The 24,903-nt window shown below is 31.5% G+C and overlaps 1 protein-coding gene across 1 annotated transcript; it reads left to right on the plus strand.

Moving 5' to 3' along the window:
- Positions 1-947: 947 nt before the first annotated feature.
- On the plus strand, positions 948-3,490 carry LOC109165169 (short-chain dehydrogenase TIC 32, chloroplastic-like). Its single transcript, XM_019313819.1, has 7 exons — positions 948-1,453; positions 1,537-1,768; positions 1,918-2,154; positions 2,265-2,346; positions 2,510-2,597; positions 2,930-2,976; positions 3,066-3,490. Exons 1-7 carry the CDS (start codon positions 1,330-1,332, stop codon positions 3,267-3,269), a joined length of 1,014 nt encoding a protein of 337 aa, XP_019169364.1. The 5' UTR covers positions 948-1,329; the 3' UTR covers positions 3,270-3,490.
- Positions 3,491-24,903: the final 21,413 nt, after the last annotated feature.

Here is a 24,903-nt window from a genome sequence, read left to right on the forward strand (position 1 = left end):
AAGTGAATAGTAAATTATACAGAGTAATTTTTAAAATAGGAGATCGAAGGGGGAATTATTGGGCAGTAATTAAGTTTAGTGAGTAGTGAAGGAATCGAGGCCGTAGATTGACTAATCACCAACCTCACGTGCGATACCGGTCTGACCAATATGGGTAGACTAGATTATTGGATTAGATTATGTATACAACTGTAGTTAATTAATTAATTAATTAATAGTTTATACGAGTACCACTGTATCAGTGTCTATAATTATTGTTGTTAAATCTAAAATACTCCGTAACCCTCTACCATGCTGTCACCTGTGCCACCTTGTTTCTCAATTTTTCCACTGATCTGCTTTAATTAATCGCCGACTGTTGTTCCACCCAATCACATTTCTTACACATACTGTACATGCTGATTTATTTTAATTAATGTATAATCTTAATTACTTTGTAGTTACCATCATTTAACTATTGTTATTATTTGTATTATTATTGGGGTGTTTGGTATATCACGGTTACTTGATTGACTTATAGGTTTTGACTAGTTGATAGTATTAGCTGACTGTAAAAAAAAGTGTTTAGCTGATAACTGATTACATGCAAAACGACGTTGAACAGCTTTTTGAATTGTAACATTTTGGAGCAATAATAAGTTGTTACAAATACAGCTACACCACCAACACTTGCAGAAAGATGTATGAAATTTAAAGATTTTTTAGAATTATATGATCAGCATATTATCAATAAGTATAAAATAATTAATTCTCAATCTCATTATTTGTTTAACAACTAGATTATCAGTTTAAGCTTGTTTACTTTGTAAATTATATTTGTCATTGTTAATTACAGAATTAAAAAAAGAAGCAAAACAGTTGCCAATGAATGACAAAGATGCAATCCTCTCCATCTTTATCTATCAAAGCAATTGATTCCCTAATCCCTACCATTTTCATTATATAAATCTCTCCATCTTCTTTCTTTTCCCACACCCCAAATCCACTAAAACCAACTCTCTAGCTACTTTCCACCATTAACACACCCCTCAACTCTCTCTCTCTCTCTCTCTCTCTCTCTCTCTCTATCCTTCTGTCTTCAACAGCATTCTTAAACTTGCAAAGCTTTCTGAGCATTACCAGGCTTATATATATATTTACTTGTTGTACTATATTGCCTTTTTCTAAGTTTTCATTCTTTGATTCACTGAAAAAGTTTCCATTCCATCATCAACAGTACGCATTGTTTACGTGGCTTTGGGACATAATTTTAGGCCATCAATCTTTTCTCTCCCTCATACTAAAGTTGCTTGTAACATCATAATAAGCCACCACACTTGTAAGGAAAAGATGTTGGGAACTGTTAGGTACCTCATCGGCTCCGCCGGCGCGAGCGGCTTCGGCTCCAAATCCACCGCCGAAGAAGTCACCGAGCTGTGTCCTGATCTCCGCTCCATCACCGCCATCATCACAGGTACAATAGTGTAGAGAGAGGATGTGGCGTTGCTGCGGTGTAATTAAACGGCGGCTTAATTACGTGAGGTTTTGTGGTTGCAGGTGGGACGTCGGGAATCGGAGCGGAGACGGCGAGAGTTTTGGCGAAGCGCGGAGCGCGGCTGATCCTGCCGGCTCGGAGCATGAAAACCGCCGAGGAGACGAAGTGTCGAATTCTGTCGGAGTCGCCGGAGGCCGAGATCTTAGCGATGGCGCTCGACCTTAGCTCTCTCGCCTCCGTTCGGAGCTTCGTTGCGGAGTTCGAATCTCTCAACTTGCCTCTCAACCTCCTCATGTACGGACATTATTTTATTAATTTATTTTTTTTGTGTGTATATAATATGAATTAGATGGCGCCGATTATGAATTTATATATATCTCGATCGATCTTTTTGGGAGAATTGAAATTAATTTAATCATTTTATTTTCCTTAAAAAATTATAGAAATAATGCGGGGAAATTCACACACAAGCATGCGACTTCAGAGGACGGAATCGAGATGACGTTTGCGACTAACTACTTAGGTCATTTCCTCCTAACGAAGCTACTGCTGAAGAAGATGACGGAAACGGCGAAACAGACGGGCGTTCAAGGCAGAATCGTGAACGTATCGTCCGGTATCCACAGCTGGTTTTCCGGCGACCCGATCCGCTATCTTCGCCTCATCACCAACAACAAAAGGTTAATTTTATTCAAATTTACCCTACCAGTTTTAATTTTACTGCGCGTATATATATATAAAAAATTTAGTAATTACTGATGAATTGAAACTGTGGGGGGGGGCGGGACAGTCAATACGACGCGACACGTGCTTATGCGCTCTCGAAGCTCGCTAACGTTTTGCACACCAAGGAACTGGCGCAGAGACTGAAAGTAAGTGTGATTCTCCGCAATAAATGAAACAATAAATAATAATAATAATAATAATAAATATCCAAAAGCGAAATTTGTTGTGTTGCGAGCGCTGAATTATTTGGGGGCACATCTCTCACATGGATTAATCTGTGGCTGTCGTCTTGTCTTCCAATTGTTGCAGCGGACGGGGGCAAATCTGACGGCAAATTGCGTTCATCCTGGGATTGTGCGAACTCGCCTCACTCGTGAACGCGAAGGCCTCATCACTGGTAATCACTCATCTCTCTCTTCATTCATCAAAACGATTTGTGGAGGCGATAAATCACGATAACGACCAGGACTAGGACTAGATTGTGTCCTTATCCACAATTTGTTACCTTAGAACCAGCTGAGTTATCCGTGCAAGCATATGATATTTTCAATTTTTTTTAATTCTGTCTGGTAAATCAGTCTAGGTTATTTATACTGACTCAAACCAAGAAAGTTGTAATTTGAACTCCTAATCTTGTGATTACAAGTCTGTATCTTTAACAATGGACTGACTGGGGTTATCCCGAGATAATTTCTTCATTGATACGATCAAAGTGTTGCATATTTGCAGATTTGGTCTTCTTCTTGACTTCCAAATTTTTGAAGACCATCCCGCAGGTAAATCTCCAATCTTTCTGTTTCGTTCTGATGCCCATTCACAATAATTCGAAATTGTTTGAGTATAATTCTTACTGTTATTCGGGTAGGCTGCGGCGACGACTTGCTACGTGGCAACCGATCCGAGGCTAGAAAATGTGAGTGGTAAATACTTTGCAGACTGTAACGAGGCTTCTACTTCGAAGATGGGTTCCAATCTAACCGAGGCGGCAAGGATGTGGTTGGCTTCAGATAAGCTGGTTTCCAGAGATTCTAATGCGCCAGTTTTAGATCCATTCCAGGGCTTAGACTGAAGAAGAAGAGAATACAGATCGAAACCCTATCCCAGAAACTTCATAGAAATAGTAGCATACAGAAATTACAATGTAAGCCTAGCCCCCTAGTATAATATATGTTGTATATGTAAGAAAAAAATACCAAAGTAGTTTCTATAAAGTTTTGAATATATAATAATAATCAACTAGAGTTTGATCATGTATACATTACTCAATATTGGATAAATTTTTATTATTATCAACTCGTACAGTACTTTTAATACTCTTAAGCCGTTCGTCTTTTATAATTTAGGGATACTCTTCCAACATTAAGTAGTAATGATTGATAATAACAAAATTTAGGGTTACTCAAGTCAAGATGACAAGAGATCCAAACTTGTGACCATAATATTACGAGTTCAAATTCTTGTCCGTCCCCCTTGGTTTGAGCCGATCAGTTATGGGTAACTTGTAACTTAGATTGATTTACTTGTGATCTTTGCTGGCTAGGGTCACAAGGGTTGTGAGGTTTCTCTCGTCATTCAAAAAAAAAAAAAAAACTCTCAATTTTGACCACTCAAGTAGTTGGAACTTGGAAATGGAAGGATTCCCAGCAATGAATCTCAATTAATTGAGTCAACTCCTTGTTGGCTTTAGTGTGAGTATTAAAATGGGTGATTGGCAGTTGTACTATGAATGGTGATTTTAAAAAAGGAGATCGAAGAACAAGTGCACTGTACTGTGCATGCGTATTATAATACTAAGGATGATTAGTAGAGAAATGTGTTGGAGATGGAAGATATATAACTAATTTTATTTAAAAAAAAAAAAAAAAAAAAAAAAAGAGATGGAATCAATAACATGGGTTCTGAGATATTGCATGTGGTGAGTGTATATATGAGGGATCGGAGGGTTAATGTTGCGTGGTTGGGGACCTACTAACATGCATCAGGTGAAGCCAAGCGTACGTGTGTACAATCAAAAGTGTTGTTACGTTATAGCTTCAATTCATAATAACACGATGGAGCCAACATCCATCTTTTTGCAATTCATCCAACTCATATTTAAATTTCATCATTGCAGACACATTAAATGTATTTCGTTAGCCAAGCACATTGTGCTCAGATGCCATGTAGTAACCTCTTCTATGTGGAAGGTCATGAGTTCGAGGCGTTGTTACTCTGTGTGCTTCATTAAGTTGAGAAAGTATATTTGAACAGATACTACAATGTAATAGAGTCAGTAGTATTTTTTAAAAAAATGTATTTCGTTACGTTGTGATCGAATCCAACTAGGCATTTAGATCAAGGTTTTAGTATGTTACATACTTGGTCAGAATTCTATCGAGAAAAACACTTGTAAAATCAATCTTAACTATAATAAAGCTATATGGTTTGGGAAGTAATTAATATTACAATTAATGCCACAACATCCTTTATTATTAAAAAAAAAACAAAAAAAAAACACAACATTTGAAAAATAAAATAGCTATATAGTATATAATCATATAAAAAATATACTTTGAAAAATAAAATAGCTATATATTATATAATCATATAAAAAATGTGTTAAATTAGAGTTTAAATTTACTCATACAAAATTTGAAATTTGCTTTCCAAATGTAATTATCTTAGTTATTATTCATATTGTGAAAATTATAATATAGATGAAATACAATTAAGAATAAATCAATGTAATTATGTAAATTCTCTCTATAAGTTTATTTGAATATGCACATAATTAGAGATTATATTAACCATACAAAATTTTAATTTTAATTTTAATTTTAATTGTAATTTTGTATTTTATAAATACTTGACCAATGGAAGCTCAAAAATATTATTATATTAAACAATTTAAAATATTTTAGTTTTTTTATTTTTTATTTATATTTATAATAACATTATTTTTTTTCCGTGCGTCGCGCGGGTGAATTACTAGTTCTTTTAAATTCCATAAGGAAGAACACTTGTAAAATCAAATTATTCTCCCCTTTGTAATATTAATACAAAGAAGGCCCTTAGTCCATTGAAAAATTATGTTGCTTTCTCTTATTACATAAAACTTCTTAGTTTCGATCTTTAACCAATATAATGTAGTATTTAATCCTGCACTCTTAGCTAGTAGTTAGCATATATGTAAATATAACAAAAACTTTGTTAAATTGATATAACATTTAAAACTTTAATTTGTAATGTGAGTTAGGCTGAGTTGATTATGATATGTTGAGAGTAATGGAGAATTAGTAATCTTTATCCCCACATGTAGGGAGAAATTGGAATGGTGAAGAGTGATGGGTGTTTTGCTTTTGCAAAGTAGTGTATAGTAATATTACCATCCACACATTGTGTTTGGGAATGGGATCATTCCAACCTTTAGTAATAGCTACTTTGGAGGAATGGAGTTGAGAAAATGGTGGACCTAGCTTCTACCACCCTTTGGGAGGACATTGACAAATAGCTAGCTAGCGTCCCATTCAAGAGATCATCATCTCTATATATGTATGGTAGCTCAATCATGATGATGATCAGATCAACCCCTTTCACATTATATAGGTTCCACCATCACGTGAGCCTATCAGCAAATCCACACCCTCAGTCGAAGATTGAACAGATTCGTCGGCCATTGAAAAGAAATCCTAGCTTCAAATCCACACCCTTAGTCGAAGATTGAACAGATTCGTCGGCCATTGGAAAGAAATCCTAGCTTAACTGATACTAGATGAGAACGGATAGAATTGTATTCAGTAATGTAAATACAAATGGACATATTACATGTATATATAAAGAGAGAGTCTCGGAGAATGGGATAGAAAATCATAATCTAACTCAAATACATAGAGTCCTAATACTCAGCAACACTATATATGCTCAATCTTTTTTCCCAATGTATTGCAACTTTACAAGGAATTTTTATTTGGAAAATACTAATTGTATGTTTAAGATTATAAATTCTTATCATGTGTTTTAGTTTGTATTTTATTTTACCCACACATTGAGCGTACTCATGTTTATGCTAAGTAAAAATTTAATTCAAATCTATCTTGTACCTCGAGTTAAACGGAAGAGACCCACGTCATCTATTTACATTTCATGAGATTTAAAGTAAAAGAAAAGAAAAAAAAGTGAGCCCCAAAAACAATTATCAAGCAAGTCATGTCCCCCCTTCCTTCTTCCCAAAAAAAAATAAAAAATTGTCAAGCAAGTCATGTACTCATGTTATGCTCAAATCCTTACCAGTCAAACAAACCACTTTTGGTTTATTTTTATTTTATTTTATATTTTTGTATTTAAGTATAGTACCACGTAAAAATTTTAATAACCCATAGTGGACTTGACTAATACACATAATTACGGAACTTGACTTGGCCAAACTAAAAAGTCAGTTGAAAGTTGAAAGCTAAACAGGTAGTAGTTAAAATTGAAAAATTAGTAATTAATAAGCTAAATATTGAAATTAAGGTGTTTGGTAAAATTAGTTCTTGAATAAGAGAATAACGGTTAAAAGACATTAAAAAAAAAAAAAAAAAAAAGAGGATATTTTTATAAACTTATAAATTCAAATTTAAATAGTGATATATATTGCAATTTAAAGTCTAAATATATATCACATTTATGATCTAGCATCTCATAATAAAGTAGCAATATTATTTCAAATATCCTCCATCTCACTAGTTGACTCACTTAAATTTTTACTGCCAGTGCTAGTAGAACTAAAATTTTGAAGATCATAGATCAGTATGTTATCTTTTGGCTATTTTTGATGAGTAGGAGTGACAAACGTGTCAACTCCAAGCTCTTAGCCGTTAGAGGTAGTGATTATGTTAACTTATAAAGAAATCATAGAATATAGTTAGCATTATGCTGGGTATGTTATCTGAATGCTGCTCGAGCATATTAAACAATATATATATATATATATATATATATATATATATATATATATATATATATATATATATATATTACTCTGATTAAATAATTAAAAAGGGAGATTGATTATGATGATTACAACGCAAGGGTTATGAGTGTTGTTTGTCTCTCACATTGATGAACACGTACGGTAAAGAACTTGGAAGTGAAGAATGTTTAAGAAAAATACATGGTAAAGAACTGAGAGGATTAAGAGTTTTTTATTAGGAAAAAAATAGATATTAGGGTTTTGATTAAAGAATGCTAAATAATGTTATTTTTGTAAATTAATAAGGATAAAAAAAAAATTGTTAAAAGCCTATAACTTATTTTAAACGCTACTTCAATGAGCACACTATTATTTTAAACTCCTCAGGTTTTATCAAACAAAATTATAACTTATTTGTAAGCTACAAATAAGCCATAAGGTCTAAACTGCCTAAAATTGTCATCGTATAAAATACTAATTACAAAATGGAACAAAATATTTAGGCAAACTACATTATGGATTAGAGTCCACCTTGCATTATGAATTCTAATTCAAAAACGTCATTCAAATTATGTATCTGTAGTTTACATATTATGTATATTTAGTTAACATCTTATGAACTAAAGGAACATAATATGTTAATTGTAATATGTACATAATTTATTAACTGATTGTACATAATATGTTAAATGTAGATACATAATATGTTGATTGTAATATGTACATAATGTATTCACTGCATGCACATAATATGTTAACTGCAAGTACATAAAATATTAATTGTAATAAGTATATAATTTACTAATTAAATATATATAATATATTAATTGCAAGTATATAATTTGAATGTGTTTTGGGCCATGATTTACATTAATGCAAAATGGACATTGGTCTATGGTATAACACTTCTCTCTTGGGCCCATTTTCGTTCTTGACCCTTCCCTTCAGCCCAAAGCAAAGCCTCCCAATCGTTATGTTGTGCAGCCGTGTTCACCATGCATGGTGCACACAGTTGCGAACGACGTTGTTTCACTTTGGTGGAGTAAGTGAGTAATGGTGTTGTTAGTCGCACCGTTTAACTCCACTAATCAGTTTTTTTTTTTTTTTTTTTTTTTAAACTCCACCAATATGAATATATCGTTCATTCATTCTGAATACACAGTATCAGTAACCGGTGAGGATATATAGTTCAGTAATTCTGGATATATAGTTCATTAATTATGGATATATAGTTCACTAATTCTGGATATATAGTTCACTAATTTTGGATATATAGTTCACTAATTCTGGATATATAGTTCATTAAGTATGGATATATAGTTCATTAATTCTGGATATATAGTTCACTAATTCTAAATTTATAGTTTATTAATTCTGAATATATAGTTTATTCATTCTGAATACACAGACGCAGCGAACTGCCATAAGCCAACACAGAGTACTAATAACCGGTGTGGATATATAGTTCACTAATCCTGGATATATAGTTCATTAATTCTGGATATATAGTTCAAATTATGTACAACATAACGCTGTAAACGAAAATCAACAATGAATTTCTTTTTTTTTTTTTTTCTTTTTTTTTTTTTTAAAGTCAGACACCGTCATTTTTAATCAAAACGACGCCATTTTACAACCATGTGCACACGGTTGCACGGCATAATTTGCGAAAGCCTCCACTCGCTAGCCCGTTAGTCCCATTGGACCATTCTTTGGATTTTTAGCTAGATGTGTTACCATAGATATTAGGTTTTTTTTTTTTTTTTTAATAACCTGGAGGGTATCGTTGAATGGAAGAGACCCATCCATCCTTAGCCAAAGGTCAAGGGTTCGCTCCTTAACTTTGGGAATGGAGCAGCCTTAATTCTCCAGGTCATCCCACCCAAAAGCAGCGAGGGGATTAATCACTGTGTCTGACGGTGGAAACCCTAGGTATACATGGAGTATACCCGAAAAAAAATAGATATTAGTTTTTGTTTTTATTTTTTGAAACAAATAGAAAATTATATTAATTCAGGTCCGAAGACACTACATTACAAAGAGGTAATCGAGTGAGTGAAATATGATTCTCTTATATAAAGATTATGAGTTTAATTTTTGTCAACACTTTCTTTTAAATATAGTTTACATTCTTCCAAAAGATTGAATCCCAACTCTAAGGGCCTCACACCCCGACCCGACAGAGCATATGAGTAAAGTTTGTCATACACACTTTCATTATTGTGAGATTCCCTTGTCAAAAAAAAAAAAAAAAACAAAAAAAAATAATAATAATAACTTTACCTCGTTATCCTAGTCAAAGGTATGCCTTTGTGATCCACTTTCAGTTACTAATTATCAATGAAAAATTCATCGGGCGTTGCGTTTGGTTGGAGGGAATTTAAATTCTATTCTCACTTAATTTGCACTTAATTTCAAAAGCCACTTAGTTTTTTAGTTTGGTTGGAAGAAATTGCAATTACCTCATTTTCATGGAATTAAAATTCCATGTTACCCCCTCCCCCCCTTCCCCCCCCCCCCCCCCCTCCCGAATTTTAATTCCATGAATTTTAAGAAGAAAAAAGATAATCATTAGACAAAATTACCCCTCCTTTAAAAAAAAAACTTATAATTGATGTCCATAACAACAATAGGCATTTTAGACTTTATACTACTTATTTCATTTCAATTCTCATGTATACCAAACATTAGAATTGAAATTCCCAGTAATTATATTCCTGTAAACAAACACTGGAATTTGAATTCTCACTTTATTCTCAATAATTCATCTCCCATGAAATTGCAATTTCTTTCCCACGTAGTTCCCTCCATCCAACCAAACGTCCCGTAAATATTTTTTTAACAAAATCAATTTTTTTAAAAAAATATAATTACTCTACCAATTTATTTACATGTATACAATCATAACTTTTAGCAAGAAATTTGCAGTCCCTTATAATTGAAGAGAGAGACCCCGTTCAAAGTTATCTTTTATCATTTCAACAACAGCTTCAGAATCCAGTTCAATGCAAAGATTATGAAATTCCTTTGCTTTGCCGATATGTAAACCCTCCTTTAAAAATTATAAAGTTATATAGTCAAGTATTTGAGTGAGATCTATATATCTTTTTTTCTTTTTCCAAATATATTTACTCAATATTAATTTTTAATAGGAGAAAATAACACTATCCTTATTTTTAATTGGTTTAATTTAAAAAGTCAACCATAACTCCTCCATAAGTGTATACTACTTGAGTACTTGACTGTAAATAATAATGGAAAGGAAAATGCTTCCACCCTTATAATTATTAACCACTTAGAGCATCTCCATCGCCATATATGGCGCGGATGGGAAACAAATGTACTATTTTTTTGTCCCTGCTTTTTTATTTGTATTTTTTTTTTAATGCTCCACTAAGGCTTGAACTTACAACTTCGCATATGAAAATCCAATCCTGGTGCCATCTGAACACAAAGAGCTTGGTTTAATGTTTGTATTATTAAATATAAATTATACCATTTTAAAGAACTCATTGAGACGATCGAAACAAAACTAATATTGAATATATATTAATTAAAATAAAATTAATAATTTATGATAATTAAATGTATTAGATGTTTTATATTATATTATTATTGTGGAATAAATTAATTTTTCAAAAATATTATTACATTCAATTTTTTAAATAATTAATTTTATAAAAAAATTAATATTAATAAAAATTATTATTTACATCACAAGTTATATTTTATATTAAACTAATTAAGTTCGAACTAAATTCTATTAATCTAATTAAATTCGAACTAATAAAATTGAGAAATTAAATTATTTTAGTGTAGAAATTTGGTGTTTTGGTGTAAAAGGGTTGGAGATGAATAAAATTTAGTGTAAGAATATACTGAGAATATTTCATTTGATTTGACATTTGGTAGAGAAATTTGGTGTTTTGATGTTGAGTGGGTTGAAGATGCTCTTACAGTCTTACAGACTAATTAAAAAACACTATTTATTTTCTGATCTGGTAAATTAGTTAACATCACCCCCAAGTTAATAAGTAATTTATGTATTTTATTATAAAAAAAAAAAAACTGATACATCAGAACTTTCTAAGAAGAAGAGGTAATTGTAGGACTCTCTAGCATGGTCATAACGCAAAACACCACAAATGCTTGTACAATGCACCCTATTTCTTTTCCATATATTTATAGAAAGAAGAAAGAAAATGTTAATACAAAATAATGTAATTTATAATGATGAATTGTTTTTTATACTTATTAATTACCTCTAAATTAATACAAGTTAAATATAGATTAATCAGCTAAACAATTAAATACATTCATGGTCACCCTTTTGGTCCCAACCCACCCCACAAAATTGGTGGACTACATGCAAATCTCTTTAACCTCAATATTGGCTAAATTGCCAACATTTCATTTCTTACAAAAAAAAAATCAAAAAATTAACATTAGTTATGTCACAAAGTTGTCGTTAATTTAGTTATAGATCGGATGCATCCCGAATTAAGCAAATTATGCCGTGAACCGTGTCCACCTCGAGGTGTACAAGGTTCCAAAACTGTCATAATTGTAAATAGAGTTTAAAAATTATGAACATAGAGTTCTATAATTATGAACATAGAGTTCTGTAATTGTGAATATAGAGTTCAATAATTGTGAATATGAAGTTAAAAATTATAAACATAAAGTTTTATAATTATGAACATAGAGTTCAGTAATTATGAACATAGAACCGTGTTCACCTTGCAAAGTGGACACGGCATAACAATGGATTGATATTTATGTATTTATTACTTGTTGCAGGGATTGAGACCTAAGTATGGGCTGCGCTAGTCTTGGGCTTTTGTAAATGAGGATTGAGCTGAATGTATATTGCATTGAGGTTCGCACGCAAATTATACTCTGGATACGTGTTCACCATGCGTATGGTGAACACAGGGGTAGATACATAATTTCTATGCTGTAAATTTATAATTTTATTTTTTATTTGTTGTTAACAGCATTTCTTTCTTCGCAGTACAGATATTATGAATCTACAATACAAAAATTATGAATATACAGTATAGAAATTAGAAATTATGAATATATAGTATAGAAATTACGGATCTACAGTATAGAAATTATGAATCTAGAGTATAGAAATTATGAATCGATGTTCATATATCCCAATTGTTGGACTCTGTGTTCACAAATTACATAACTATATTATGAATTTACGGCATAGAAATTATGAATCTACAGTATATATGTTATGAATCTACAATATAGAAATTATAAATTTATCTTGTGTTCACCAAGAGCATGGTGAGCACGTGTCTACAGCATAACGTTCCAAGGTTCGCATATGTATCTAACAGACTCATGGGATGAGATTAATCAAAAGGAGTTTCATCATAGTAAGACTAAACTATCATTTCAATTACACCTTCGGTTCATTTGACAATATATACGTTATTGCATAAGCTATGTTTTGTAGTTTTTTTTTTTTTTTTTTTTTTTTTTTTTTTTTTTTTTTTTTTTTTTTTTTTGCACACATTAGTTTCATTATAGTAACGTTGAAGTTGTTTTCAAAAAATAATAGTAACGTTGAAGTATAATTTTAATTACACTTCGGCCCTGTTTGGTAAATGGTTGTTAGCTGTTGGCTGGTTGTGTTAATTAGAGGGTATAACTAGTTGATAACATTAGCTTATTATAGAAAGGTGTTTGGTAAATTAGCTGATAACTGTTTGATATAATTTCTTTTCTCAAAAAGTTAATTGAAAAAGTTGCTTTGAGCAGCTTTTTGAATTTTAGCATTTTGGAGTTACAAAAAGCTAATTAAGCAAACACTTATATTATTTTTTTAACAAGTCAAACAACTAATTGTGGTCAAATAAGCAAAAATTGACCTATTGACTAACTATTTTACCAAATAGGGTCTTCAGTTCCATTTGACAATATATATTATTACATAACATTATTTTTTTAGTTTCATTTTCTACACATTAGTTTCATTATACAAATAGTGAAATTTCTTGAAAAGTTTAAATGTAGTTTTTTTAGTAATATTATTTTTGAAAAATACATTTAAAAAAAAAAATTATTGTGTCTAGAATTAGTTGAAATTACTGGGAATTAATTAATTAAGAAAAAACAACACTTTTGACCCCCTAAATTCTTTTCTTTTTGAAAATTTGATCCATGTTAGTTCATTTAAACAAACTTGACCCTTAATTGTTCATAATGTTGCACTTTTAATACCTAATATTATATATTTGTCAAACTGCGTTACCATATGTTGTTATTTTTATCCTTTAAAATCAATATTAAATATTAAAAATAACGTTCACATGGGAAGAATTAGAACTTTAACCATGAATATTGATTCTTAATGACAAAAATAACCTCATAAGAAGAGTTTGCTAATAGCGTTTGATAATTATAGAGAAAAATGTCAAATAAGCCATCAATTGTACCCAAATGTGCAATTAAGCCTTCCAATATTAAAGAGTTCAATTAAACACTCAAATTGGTCGGACGACCAGATTGGTCGTCTTCTCCAATTCGAAGACGAGCAGATGGTAGAAGACAACCGGATGCTGGTAGTATGACGTTTGACAGTCGTCGAAATATTGGACGGAAACTTAATTATCTGTTGTTTTAGGTGAACAACCAATCATTTGGGTCTAAATGTATCAAAATGACAAGTTTGACTGTTTGAGTGTAATTAAACTTTTTAATATTGGAAGGCTTAATTACACTTTTAGGTAAAGTTTGATAGCTTATATGAGTTTTTTTTCATAATTATATAACACTAGTGACGAAAAATGTAACACAATATATAGTTAAAAGACTAAATATGTTTAAATCAATTAACAAAGACCAATCATCAGGATCAAAATATTATTTTTCTTTTAAATAATAAAAAAAAAACAACTAGCAAGAATCTTGGATTCCTAGTCCTAGAAAACCAAAATAAAAATGAATTCACTGTACTTAGTATATGATATATAAGGTATTATATAGACTGCGTATTTAAATACATTGTCGTAGTTATCAGTTATGGTGTGGTAGTTGGCATTTAGCAGGAAGACTGAATCACGTGATTTAATTTGTATTTGTATATTTGTACAGTATTTGTTCTGTTTCTGTAACTCTTCCAATATATTGAATCCTACTACTGAATAAAGTAATATTATACGGACCTTTAAATATTACCCTTTTTTTTTTTACTCTTTTACCAACTTAGTATATTTTTTTTTGAGTACTATTAACCATGTTACATGTAAAATATATCGCCCCCACTGAGAATCACTTCATGCCGCTTGACTACAAGATTTTTGCCAACTTAATATACTTTGATTCATTTAAAAGAAATATTATTTTTTAACATTTAAAAATACACTTATTAGCCAAGCATCTTGTGTTCAGATGACATGTAGTGACTTCTTTCATGTGAGAGGTAATGAGATCGAGCTTTAGTGAAGGCGTTGAACAGATATTACAATGTAATAAAGTTAATAGCATTCAAAAAAAAATACACTTATCATTTTTATTCAAGAATATCATTCGTAAAATGTTACGCCGTAAGACTAGTTCAAGTGGTAGACCTCCTGACCTAATGTCATCATTCCAACAACAGTGTGGGGATTCCGGATTCGACTGATTAGAAGGTGCTTGGCGACTTGCAATTCATTTCCTTTAATAATTCTATTGGCACGTTGCAAACAGAGGCCTTATGTCCTCACACATGGGAACCGATTCTTTGTGATTGGTGAAGAGTGAAGAGGTTGTACACTTCATCATTCTCTTTTTGCATTCCTACTCATCACGTGAGAATCCAAATCGCAATTCTTTCAATCAAACTCACATTCAATGATGAAAACAACTCTTGTCCCCGGGAACACTCTTTTCCATAATAATGAGGGTAAAAGGTCAAATACACTATCAAATTATTAATGAAATACCGGAGTAACAATAATTATGTTTTTGTTGTAAGAATATTAGAATAGACAAAGAGAGAAGAGGGAAGGTTGTCATTCTCATTCATCATACCAAATACTTATACAAAGGTATTACAAATATAAGGTAATGAATACATATAAAAGGTAGTAATCTTATCAGTTACAACTACTACCATATATATAATAATGTCCACATATATAATATTTATAACATTCCCCCTTGGACATTATTTGACATGATCCTGTATCTTCAAAACTTGCTAGGTAAACCCTGTGGGAAAAATCTAGACAAAAGAGTATATATGTATATATTCATGCCTCGTTAAAAACTTCATTAGGAAAATCTCGTGGGAAAAACCTAGCTGAAGAAAAGAGTACATGATATTTGTAAGAACATATATTGTACTGATTGCCTCATTAAAAACCTTAACTTAAGAAAACCCTGTGGGAAAAACTTAGTTAAGGGAAAAAGAGTACAACCAAAACCTTCAGGGCACAATCGACATAATCTTCAGGATTTTGGCGTTTGTCTACTTAAGCAATTATTTTGCAACTTTTTCCCATTTACATTACTATATCATACTCATGTCTCGTTAAAAACCTCACTAGAAAACCCAGTGGGATAAAAACTAGTTGAGCAAAAGAGTGCATGATGTATGTGTATTCTTTTTAGATTAGCTGCCTCATTAAAAACCTTAGATTTAAGAAAAAATTTCGTGGGAAAAACTTAACCAAGGACAAGAGTACAGCCGTTAGTCATCTAAGACCCAATCTTCAGGATTGATTCATGTAAAATGATACTCCCCCTCAAGATAACAATCTTTAATTCCCATACATTAAATTTCCAAACTGTATAGAGGGATTTTGTAAATAAATATATACAATTGTCATTTGAATAAATATACTCTATAATAATCTTGTGACTCTTCTGGAGTTCACGTGGTATAATATTAATATCATAGTATCTAGTCAAAAGGATTTCATTATAAATCCTTTTATTGACCCTCTATGAGGCAATGGGTAAAAATAGTACAACCAGTTTTGGAACTTGGCATTATGGAGTTACAAAAGTAATAGTCAGTACCCAAGTAGCCATTATATATTTGTTTGTCTAAGTATCCAATCAAAATCGTATATTGACTAACTGGTGTATAAAAATTTCTTCAAGGAAAAACTCTATCTTCTGGAGTTGAGATAATACTTAGCTTTCCCAAAGCTTTTGTTTCAAAAACTCCGTCTTTAGATATGGGCTGACATCATCAAACCCTTTATATATTTCATTGATGTTTTCCACCATCAATATTGACTTAGATAATAAATAATAAATAAGTTCATTATCAACCCTTTATCAAGCGCACAATGGTACATATTATTCCTTCAATGAGGATATTAACCCCATTCGCAACCCTTTAAAGAGTAAATATAATGACACTTAAATTCTCATTTCGGGAATTATAAATCCATCAGGGATTTCTCAAAATAAATATTAACTGTTTCAGGTCCTATAAAGACCTTAATATTTTAATGTGCGATTTTCACTTTTTCTCATTTTGAGAACTTAAAATCCTTCGGGGACTTTTGAATTTAATATTAGTTGCATATCTAATTTATTATTCTGCCAATGATGTAGCGGAACTTAATGCCATTTATCGTGGGAAAATATGTTTGATTAAAATCAATCAAGGGTATCTGCGTGAACCCATAAGACTACAAACTCGCTTTATATCATATCACCTCATTATTCCTATTTCTCTTTCGTGCACACACCCACTTGTAACCTTCGGGGTTAACTCTCAATGGTGTATTGTTATAAAGAGAATTATTAATAATTAGCGAGTCGAGCTATGCCTTAATTGCTCCTTTATACGTTAAATAGTCATGGCACTTCCGGTGCCTAACTCTGGATCCAGATTATCATATAACGGAGCAATTTGTAATGGCAATTGTGTTGTCGACAACTATAACCTTTTTATAAATGTATCCCATATTTGTAAAAGTAATGGCAATTTCTAAAACAACCAGATTCTAGACATTTCCCAAAGGTATTTTGATCTGGTCGTTCCGCATCCCTAGTATTGTGTTTCTTTGGTGCACCTATAGATTGACTAGGGTTTTTCGTCATTTTGACGAACGTCTCCAAGACATAATTATTCAAGGTATAACAAGAGTGACAATATTTATTTACTAGATCTAGTATAATGATTCTTATCTCTTACACCGATAGATCTCCTACACTTCTGGCATCAAGGAGTATCAATAGATATATTTTGTCCAAATTGGGGATGGTATATGGACCTAGTCACTCTTTTATGATCAGTATGATCAATAGATGTATTTGGCAGGTTATTTGCTAATATCGCAAATATATCATCTTCTGAACTTTTAGTTCAGTCTAACTAGTACATGGATTAAATAATGAAGATATTTTTATTCTATGGAATTTCTTGGCATTCTATTAAATTTGAACTCTTATCTCCCCCTAATGCCGAGAAACAATCTTCATTAATTAAGTATGCAGTCAGCGTACCTAAGAATATGTATATCAGTCTCCTATCATGTGCTGTTGGCATTAATTATTCAAGAGACTAAAGCTTCTTTGTTAGCCTTTTTAGAGGTACGCTGTGGTGGTGATATATTGAAATAGACTGCGCACTATAAATAATAACGCAGATAGGGAAATGTTTATTTTGAAACCATGTACTAGATATAACAATCCTTGAAGGATTGGTTTGTGATATGCAGTGAGTTAGATTTGGATTTCAAACAAAAGTATATCCCCAAAACAGATAATTCAATAATTTCTCTTTCACACATGCTCTATAAAATACTCATGTGGATAAAAAAAAAAAATTGTAATATCTAACTCATTATGTTTGCCCTCAGTCACCCAATTGGTCATGCCATAATTAAAAATTGGGTCTCTAAAAAGTAAAGATTATCGCAACACAATAAGTTCTCAAATGTATATGAAATTTACCACAAGTTGCATATAAAATCATATAGGGCAAGCATACACATTGAACAAAATGAGTGAAACATTCGACAATCTTAGGGAGGTTAAACGCCAAAAGAAGTATAGATGTTGAAAAATTATCAAATATTAACAATTTGTTTGCTTCAAGCAAACCAACATGATGTGACTCGCTTTTGGCGGTTAAGCACATAGCATTTTTGCATAGTAGCATAGCATTAAAAATAGAAGTTGTAGACTTCATTCACGAATCATGAGTCATTGGTCACTCAAAGAACTACTACTAGAGTACAATGTGACTATCATAAATGACACGTAAGATAACGAGTGACAGATAAATTAACGTTCTTAGTTTGCCTTCTAGGCAAAACTATATTTAAAAAAAATTAGGTACTATCCTTCCGTGTAAATACTCAAATTTGGTATTTATTTCAATGTCAAAGACTCGTGTGAAACAATGCTATAATAAATTAGCGCAACCAATAAACTTGAATTTGGACAAATAACAATTGACTTTTGAATAAGTACCAAGTCAATTTTTATATTTGGGGAATTTGTCCTGGTGCTATCATATAATTAATGCAATAAATTCGCCTTTTGGGCAAAGCTATATTCAATATTTATGCTATGTATCACAATATTTAGACTCATCATATAATTGATATCACAAGATCAAATTAAGGTTTAGAAACGACAGGTGCAACCTAACAATGAAAACCATATTGAGAATTCATGTTATTGTCTCACTTATACATTGCGTGATAAATCACAATAGCTATGGCCTATAGCAAATAATTAATTGACAACAAGAAAAAATAACAAATTCTCTTCTATGAGCCTAATCAAGAGATTATATGCTAAATATTGTCAATTAAAGAGAAGCATATTCAATATGTGATATAAATGTCCCTTATGTCTAGGACATCAAAATCTCAATTAAGTCATGCACATCCACTTTAAACAAAGAGTATCATGTGTGGTACACACAATGCATGACATGACAAGAGAGATTCTATTAATTCATAAATTAGAAAATAAAATGAGAGAAGTACCATTCATCCGGTGCAATATGATTTCAGTTCCACAGAACTACGTATCCTGCAGTGGCTTAGAATAATCTCGCAATAGTAGAATCTAGAATTTGATATCAGTAGTTTGTGGATCGTTGTCAGTCAGAGTTACACCCAACAAGGGACTAGCAGTTGAAGTGACAAACAGTCATTTATTTTCTTCACTTTGAAGTTCAAAACATTTTTGCCATGGTTGAATGGCATGCATTTCCACTTGGTACCAGTGCAATATACTGAGTAGCTTAGACAATGGGATTACAAAACCCATTCACCATAATGAGATACATGCTCCATCAATTAGTATTGGCAGCATGAGTATGGCTAGAAAGCCAATAGAGAGTTCCACTAAAAATTGATTCCTCATTGGCAACACAAATATGAAGGTTGAAGTCAGTTACGATTAACAACACAAATAGCAAGACATACAAGCTGAAACCGGCAGAAAATTTCAGAATTTTGACCTGGTTTGCAGAATTTTCTAGAGAAAAACGGTAACACATTTTGGCACAAAATTTTGCAGATATGTAGTTAACGTACATGAAAATTTTCATGCCAATCCAAGGTCTAGAAGTATTTTTCCCAAAAAAAAAATTCAACACTGCGCCAGGCAGAAAACTTAACTGTACTGCCAGAACTTTACATAATTTTTCTGGTACAACCAAAGCATATTTTTAACAAAATCTTTTTACAGACATCAAATACCACAAGTCTAGGTTCTCCAGAAAAAAATCCAGGTCAAAAGGAGTTCAAAAAGTATTTTTCACGAATTTAATTTTCAAGCTGAACCGATCAGAATTTTTCAGCGAGGGTCCAAAAAGAACCAAATTAGCAGTGTGATTAACACCAAAATAAGGGACCATGATTAGCCTATAGCCTCATATAAAAGATGCGAGGTAACGCATGCACATATATATGTACACAATACAGATTTGTTTGACCCATAAATTTCCATTCCATTTTGCATGTACCCAGACAACATAACATTCCAAGCATTTGATAATATAAGGCAAGGCAACATTAACCTCCAAATATTAATCACAAAATAATATAATTAGCAAGTATATTAATTAAATCACTAACTGTATCTTTTCTTCAAAGCCATGAGATCACACGAAATACGTGGATATATTAGCATGCATTAACAAGGAGTGAAGGTAAGGAAAAAAAACAGTAGTGATCCATCGCCTGGAAAAATTCGAAGCTATCGCACACTTGCTTCCCAGTGCCTAGAATGTAATTAGCGCTGCCACTAGATGGAATTTGTCGCAAAGGACTATATATATATATATGCACACACAGACATACTACTGCATATATACATACACATGCATACATCTATGTAGATGCACACATAGGAATAAATATGAAGTGAGAGGGAATTGTACGTATCTGCAAGATGACCAATTGTATTGGGCTGGTCAATGGAGAATGGAACGGACGGCGTCGGTGTTGACGCTGCTCCTTTGTCCGCCTCTTATTCACGCCTGAAACTTGTCGGCCGCGCAGCAACGATCCGAGGAGCCGCCTGCGGCTGATCAGCGATCAGTCCATCCAGATCATCCTTTTCTCTCAAAATCGCTAGAGCATTTTCGGTTCTGGATTTCCAGGTTGAAACTCTCAGTGGCGGTAATGGGGTGGCAGACGGCGGTGGCTGGTTCTTCTCGGCGACAGCGGCAACGGCTGGTAGTGTCTGTGTTCTGTATTAGAAACCGCGCTGCGAGATCTATTCCTCAAGATCCCGGAGTGCTGATCTCAGGAAGATCCAACGAGAGAGAAATCAGATCAGAAGTTCCGCATCTTCCAATCGTTGACTCGTCGATCGGATTGCGAGAAGTCTCCATTGCTGCAGGCCTCAAGATTTACGATCGGTGATGACCGCGAAGTTTGATTGGCGCGACGGATGAGGCGGGAGGCTACGGGATCCACAACGGCGTCCGCGTCTGGATGATCTCGCCTTCTCGACACTAATCCGGAGATTAGCATCACGGTAGAGGAAATCAGACTAGATAATCTATTCGGTAAAGCATCGGGTGCTGATAACGTGTTGTAAGAATATTAGAATAGACAAAGAGAGAAGAGGGAAGGTTGTCATTCTCATTCATCATACCAAATACTTATACAAAGGTATTACAAATATAAGGTAATGAATACATATAAAATGTAGTAACCTTATCAGTTACAACTACTACCATATATATAATAATGTCCACATATATAATATTTATAACAGTTTTCAAATTTCAAAAATTATAATTAAAAAAATTTAACACTCGAAGTTAGTAAAATTGTACATTGCATTGTTATTATACAAAATTATGTTTATTGTATTTTTTGGACATAATTACTCTTATAATCACATTACTATTTAATTAACTAGTATTTTCACCCGTGCGATGCACGAAATGGAATTATTGTAATATATTAAAAATATTTAAATCGATATATAATTATTTAAGAGTTAATTTCACCCGAGGTCGCTTATCTTTCTTGACAATTCTAAATTTAATCCTAGACAATAGTTATTAATTATTACGATTTATTCTATGTTATAATTCTTAAGTTAATATTCTTACTATTATTATTAGCACTTAATTACTTTTAGATATTATTATTACCACTTATATTATTATAATATTATTATTATTAGTTTCTTTTCAAGTTCTGTTAGTATATAATGGCCGTGAGGCACAATAATAATATAACCATAATTAAATATTCTTATATTGTATTCCGTGAGTCACAATAATAATATAAGAATAATTACATATTCTTCAATTCTATATTCTTCTAGAATTTGGATTACCATCATTAATTATTTCCTAATTTACCATAATTAAATAATTTGACCAATTATAAAGAAAGATTATTAAATAATGCACGGGACAATTTTTTAATAAAAAATTTTAAAAATTCATTAATAAAATATAATGTTCTCATAATTTTTTCTTAGAAACTATTTAATAAAGCATTTTTTTTAGAAATTGGTGGGTCAAACCGCCTACGGCAGTTTGCGGTGGATAGATCTCGAAAAAATACGCGATTTCAAAAAAAACATTTGTCCAAAACGGACAACCGAGTCAAAAGTTATGTCGTGCCGAAGTTTTGACACATTACAACTTAAAAATAAAAAATAAAAAATTTAATCGCCGGTTCACCCGGCGAGGTGGCAGTGGAAGAGGCCGATTCCGACCTTCATCGCCGCGTCCAGCGGCGCGATTTTTGCAACACTGATATATAGTATAGATATAGATTAGAATAGGAATAGTATTACACAATTTTATAATATTATAATAGAATTTTAACGCAGAATTATTGTACGAATGGGAAAGTAGAAATCAATATATTTTATTAGGAAGAGAGATTTTTTAGGAATTGGGCGGGAGGTTAAAATTTCAGGATTTTGTTATTATATATAATAATAATAATAATAATAATAATAATAATAATAATAATAATAATAATAATAATAATAATAATAATAATAATAATAATAATAATATAGTATAGATTGATTGATTACAATAAGAATTGTATTACATAATTTTATAATATTAGAATAGAATTTTAACGCAGAATTATTGTACGAATGGAAAAGTAGAAATCAATATATTTTATTAGGAAGAGAGATTTTTTAGGAATTGGACGAGAAGTTAAAATTTCAGGATTTCGTTATTATATATAGTATAGATTGATTGATTAGAATAGGAATTGTATTACACAATTTTATAATATTAGAATAGAATTTTAACGCAGAATTATTGTACAAATGGGAAAGTAGAAATCAATATATTTTATTAGGAAGAGAGATTTTTTAGGAATTGGGCGGGAAGTTAAAATTTCAGGATTTTGTTATTATATATAGTATAGAGATTGATTGATTACAATAGGAATTGCATTACATAATTTTATAATATTAGAATAGAATTTTAACGCAGAATTATTGTACGAATGGGAAAGTAGAAATCAATATATTTTATTAGGAAGAGAGATTTTTTATTACATAATTTTATAATATTAGAATAGAATTTTAACGCAGAATTATTGTACGAATGGGAAAGTAGAAATCAATATATTTTATTAGGAAGAGAGATTTTTTAGGAATTGGGCGAGAAGTTAAAATTTGAGGATTTTGTTATTATATATAGTATAGATAGATTATAACATTGATAAAAAAAATACATAAAAATTATAATGCACCTTTATAATTATCATATATAGAAATAAGATTCAAATTGGCTACTGAACGTAACCTGAAAATGCAATTAGGCCACTGAACAAAAAAAAATGCAATTATGCCACTGAACACTCTAAATGTATGCAATTTCACCTGATAACAGGTTACTATCAATTTTAGCAGGTTACCTTCTTACGTGGCAATTGCGTTGGCATTTTTAATTAATAAATTTAAAAAAAATTAATTAAAAAAAAAACATTTTTAAATTTTTTTTCAATTTATTATTAAAATTTATAAAAAATTATTAAAAATGTCATATCAGCTGCCACGTAAGCAGGTAACCTACTAAAATTAATGGTAACCTGCTATCCGGTGAAATTGCATACATTTGGAGCGTCCAGTGGCCTAATTGCACGTTTTTGGAGTGTTCAATGACCTAATTGCACGTTTTTGGAGTGTTCAGTGGCATATTTGAACCTTATTCCTCATATATATATATATATATATATATATATATATATATATATATATATATATATATATATATATAGGGATGCACTCAGGTGCGAATATGTGCCCAGGAAGGAATATGCGAACGAATCAGCGCGCGACACGTGTCCAGATCAAATAGCTTAAAAAAAATGCGGTGGCATTTTCGTAAATAATTGAACATCAAAGTGTAAGTAAAATCACTTACAAGTGCACCTACTTTTACCTATAAGTGCATGTAATTTTGCCTTGTTAGCATTCACTTCCCGCAAACATTCATGCACCTAGGTGTGCTTATAACTATAGGTGCAACTATTTATAACTATAGGTGCAATTACTTATAACTATAGTTGCACCTACTTTCACCTATAAGTGCATGTAATTTTGCCTTGTTAACATTCATTGATCTGAGTTCAGCGGGTAGTAATACCCTTGAAAACCACTCGCAAACATTCATGCACCTAGGTGCAACTACTTATAACTATGTGTGCAACTACTTAGAACTATTGGTGCAACTACTTATAACTATAGGTGCACTTAGTATTGATGCTCAGTGTAAATTTTTACTTGCACCTATAATACTTTTTACATGCACTTGTAATACATTTTACTTGCACTTTGATGTTCAATTATTTACGAAAATGTCACCGCGCTTTTTAAAAAAAATCAGTGTTTCTCATCCATTAGATCTGGACACGTGAACAGACAGAATCCATTCTTATTTCGCTCCTGGACGAAGCATTCGCACTTGAGTGCGATTCTATATATATATATATATATATATATATATATATATATATATATATATATATATATATATATATATATATATATATATATATATATATATATATATATATATATATATATATATAGGACATGTAAATACCTCAAATTAATCTTGTTAAAAAAATGATGATTTTGCACCATGCATGTAACTTAAGATTCTTTAGTTATCATTTTTAATAAAAATATAATTTTCTCAATATAAATAAAAATATTATGATAATTTTTTGATCACCATTATGATAATGATTATATAAAATTGATTTTGGTCTTTATTCATTTATTAATATTGGACACTTTCGTCATTGCCCGTACAAAAACTAAGAAAAAAAAAGAACAA

Source organism: Ipomoea nil, unplaced genomic scaffold (assembly GCF_001879475.1).
Source record: "Ipomoea nil cultivar Tokyo-kokei standard unplaced genomic scaffold, Asagao_1.1 scaffold3069, whole genome shotgun sequence".
Classification (NCBI taxonomy): Eukaryota; Viridiplantae; Streptophyta; class Magnoliopsida; order Solanales; family Convolvulaceae; genus Ipomoea; species Ipomoea nil.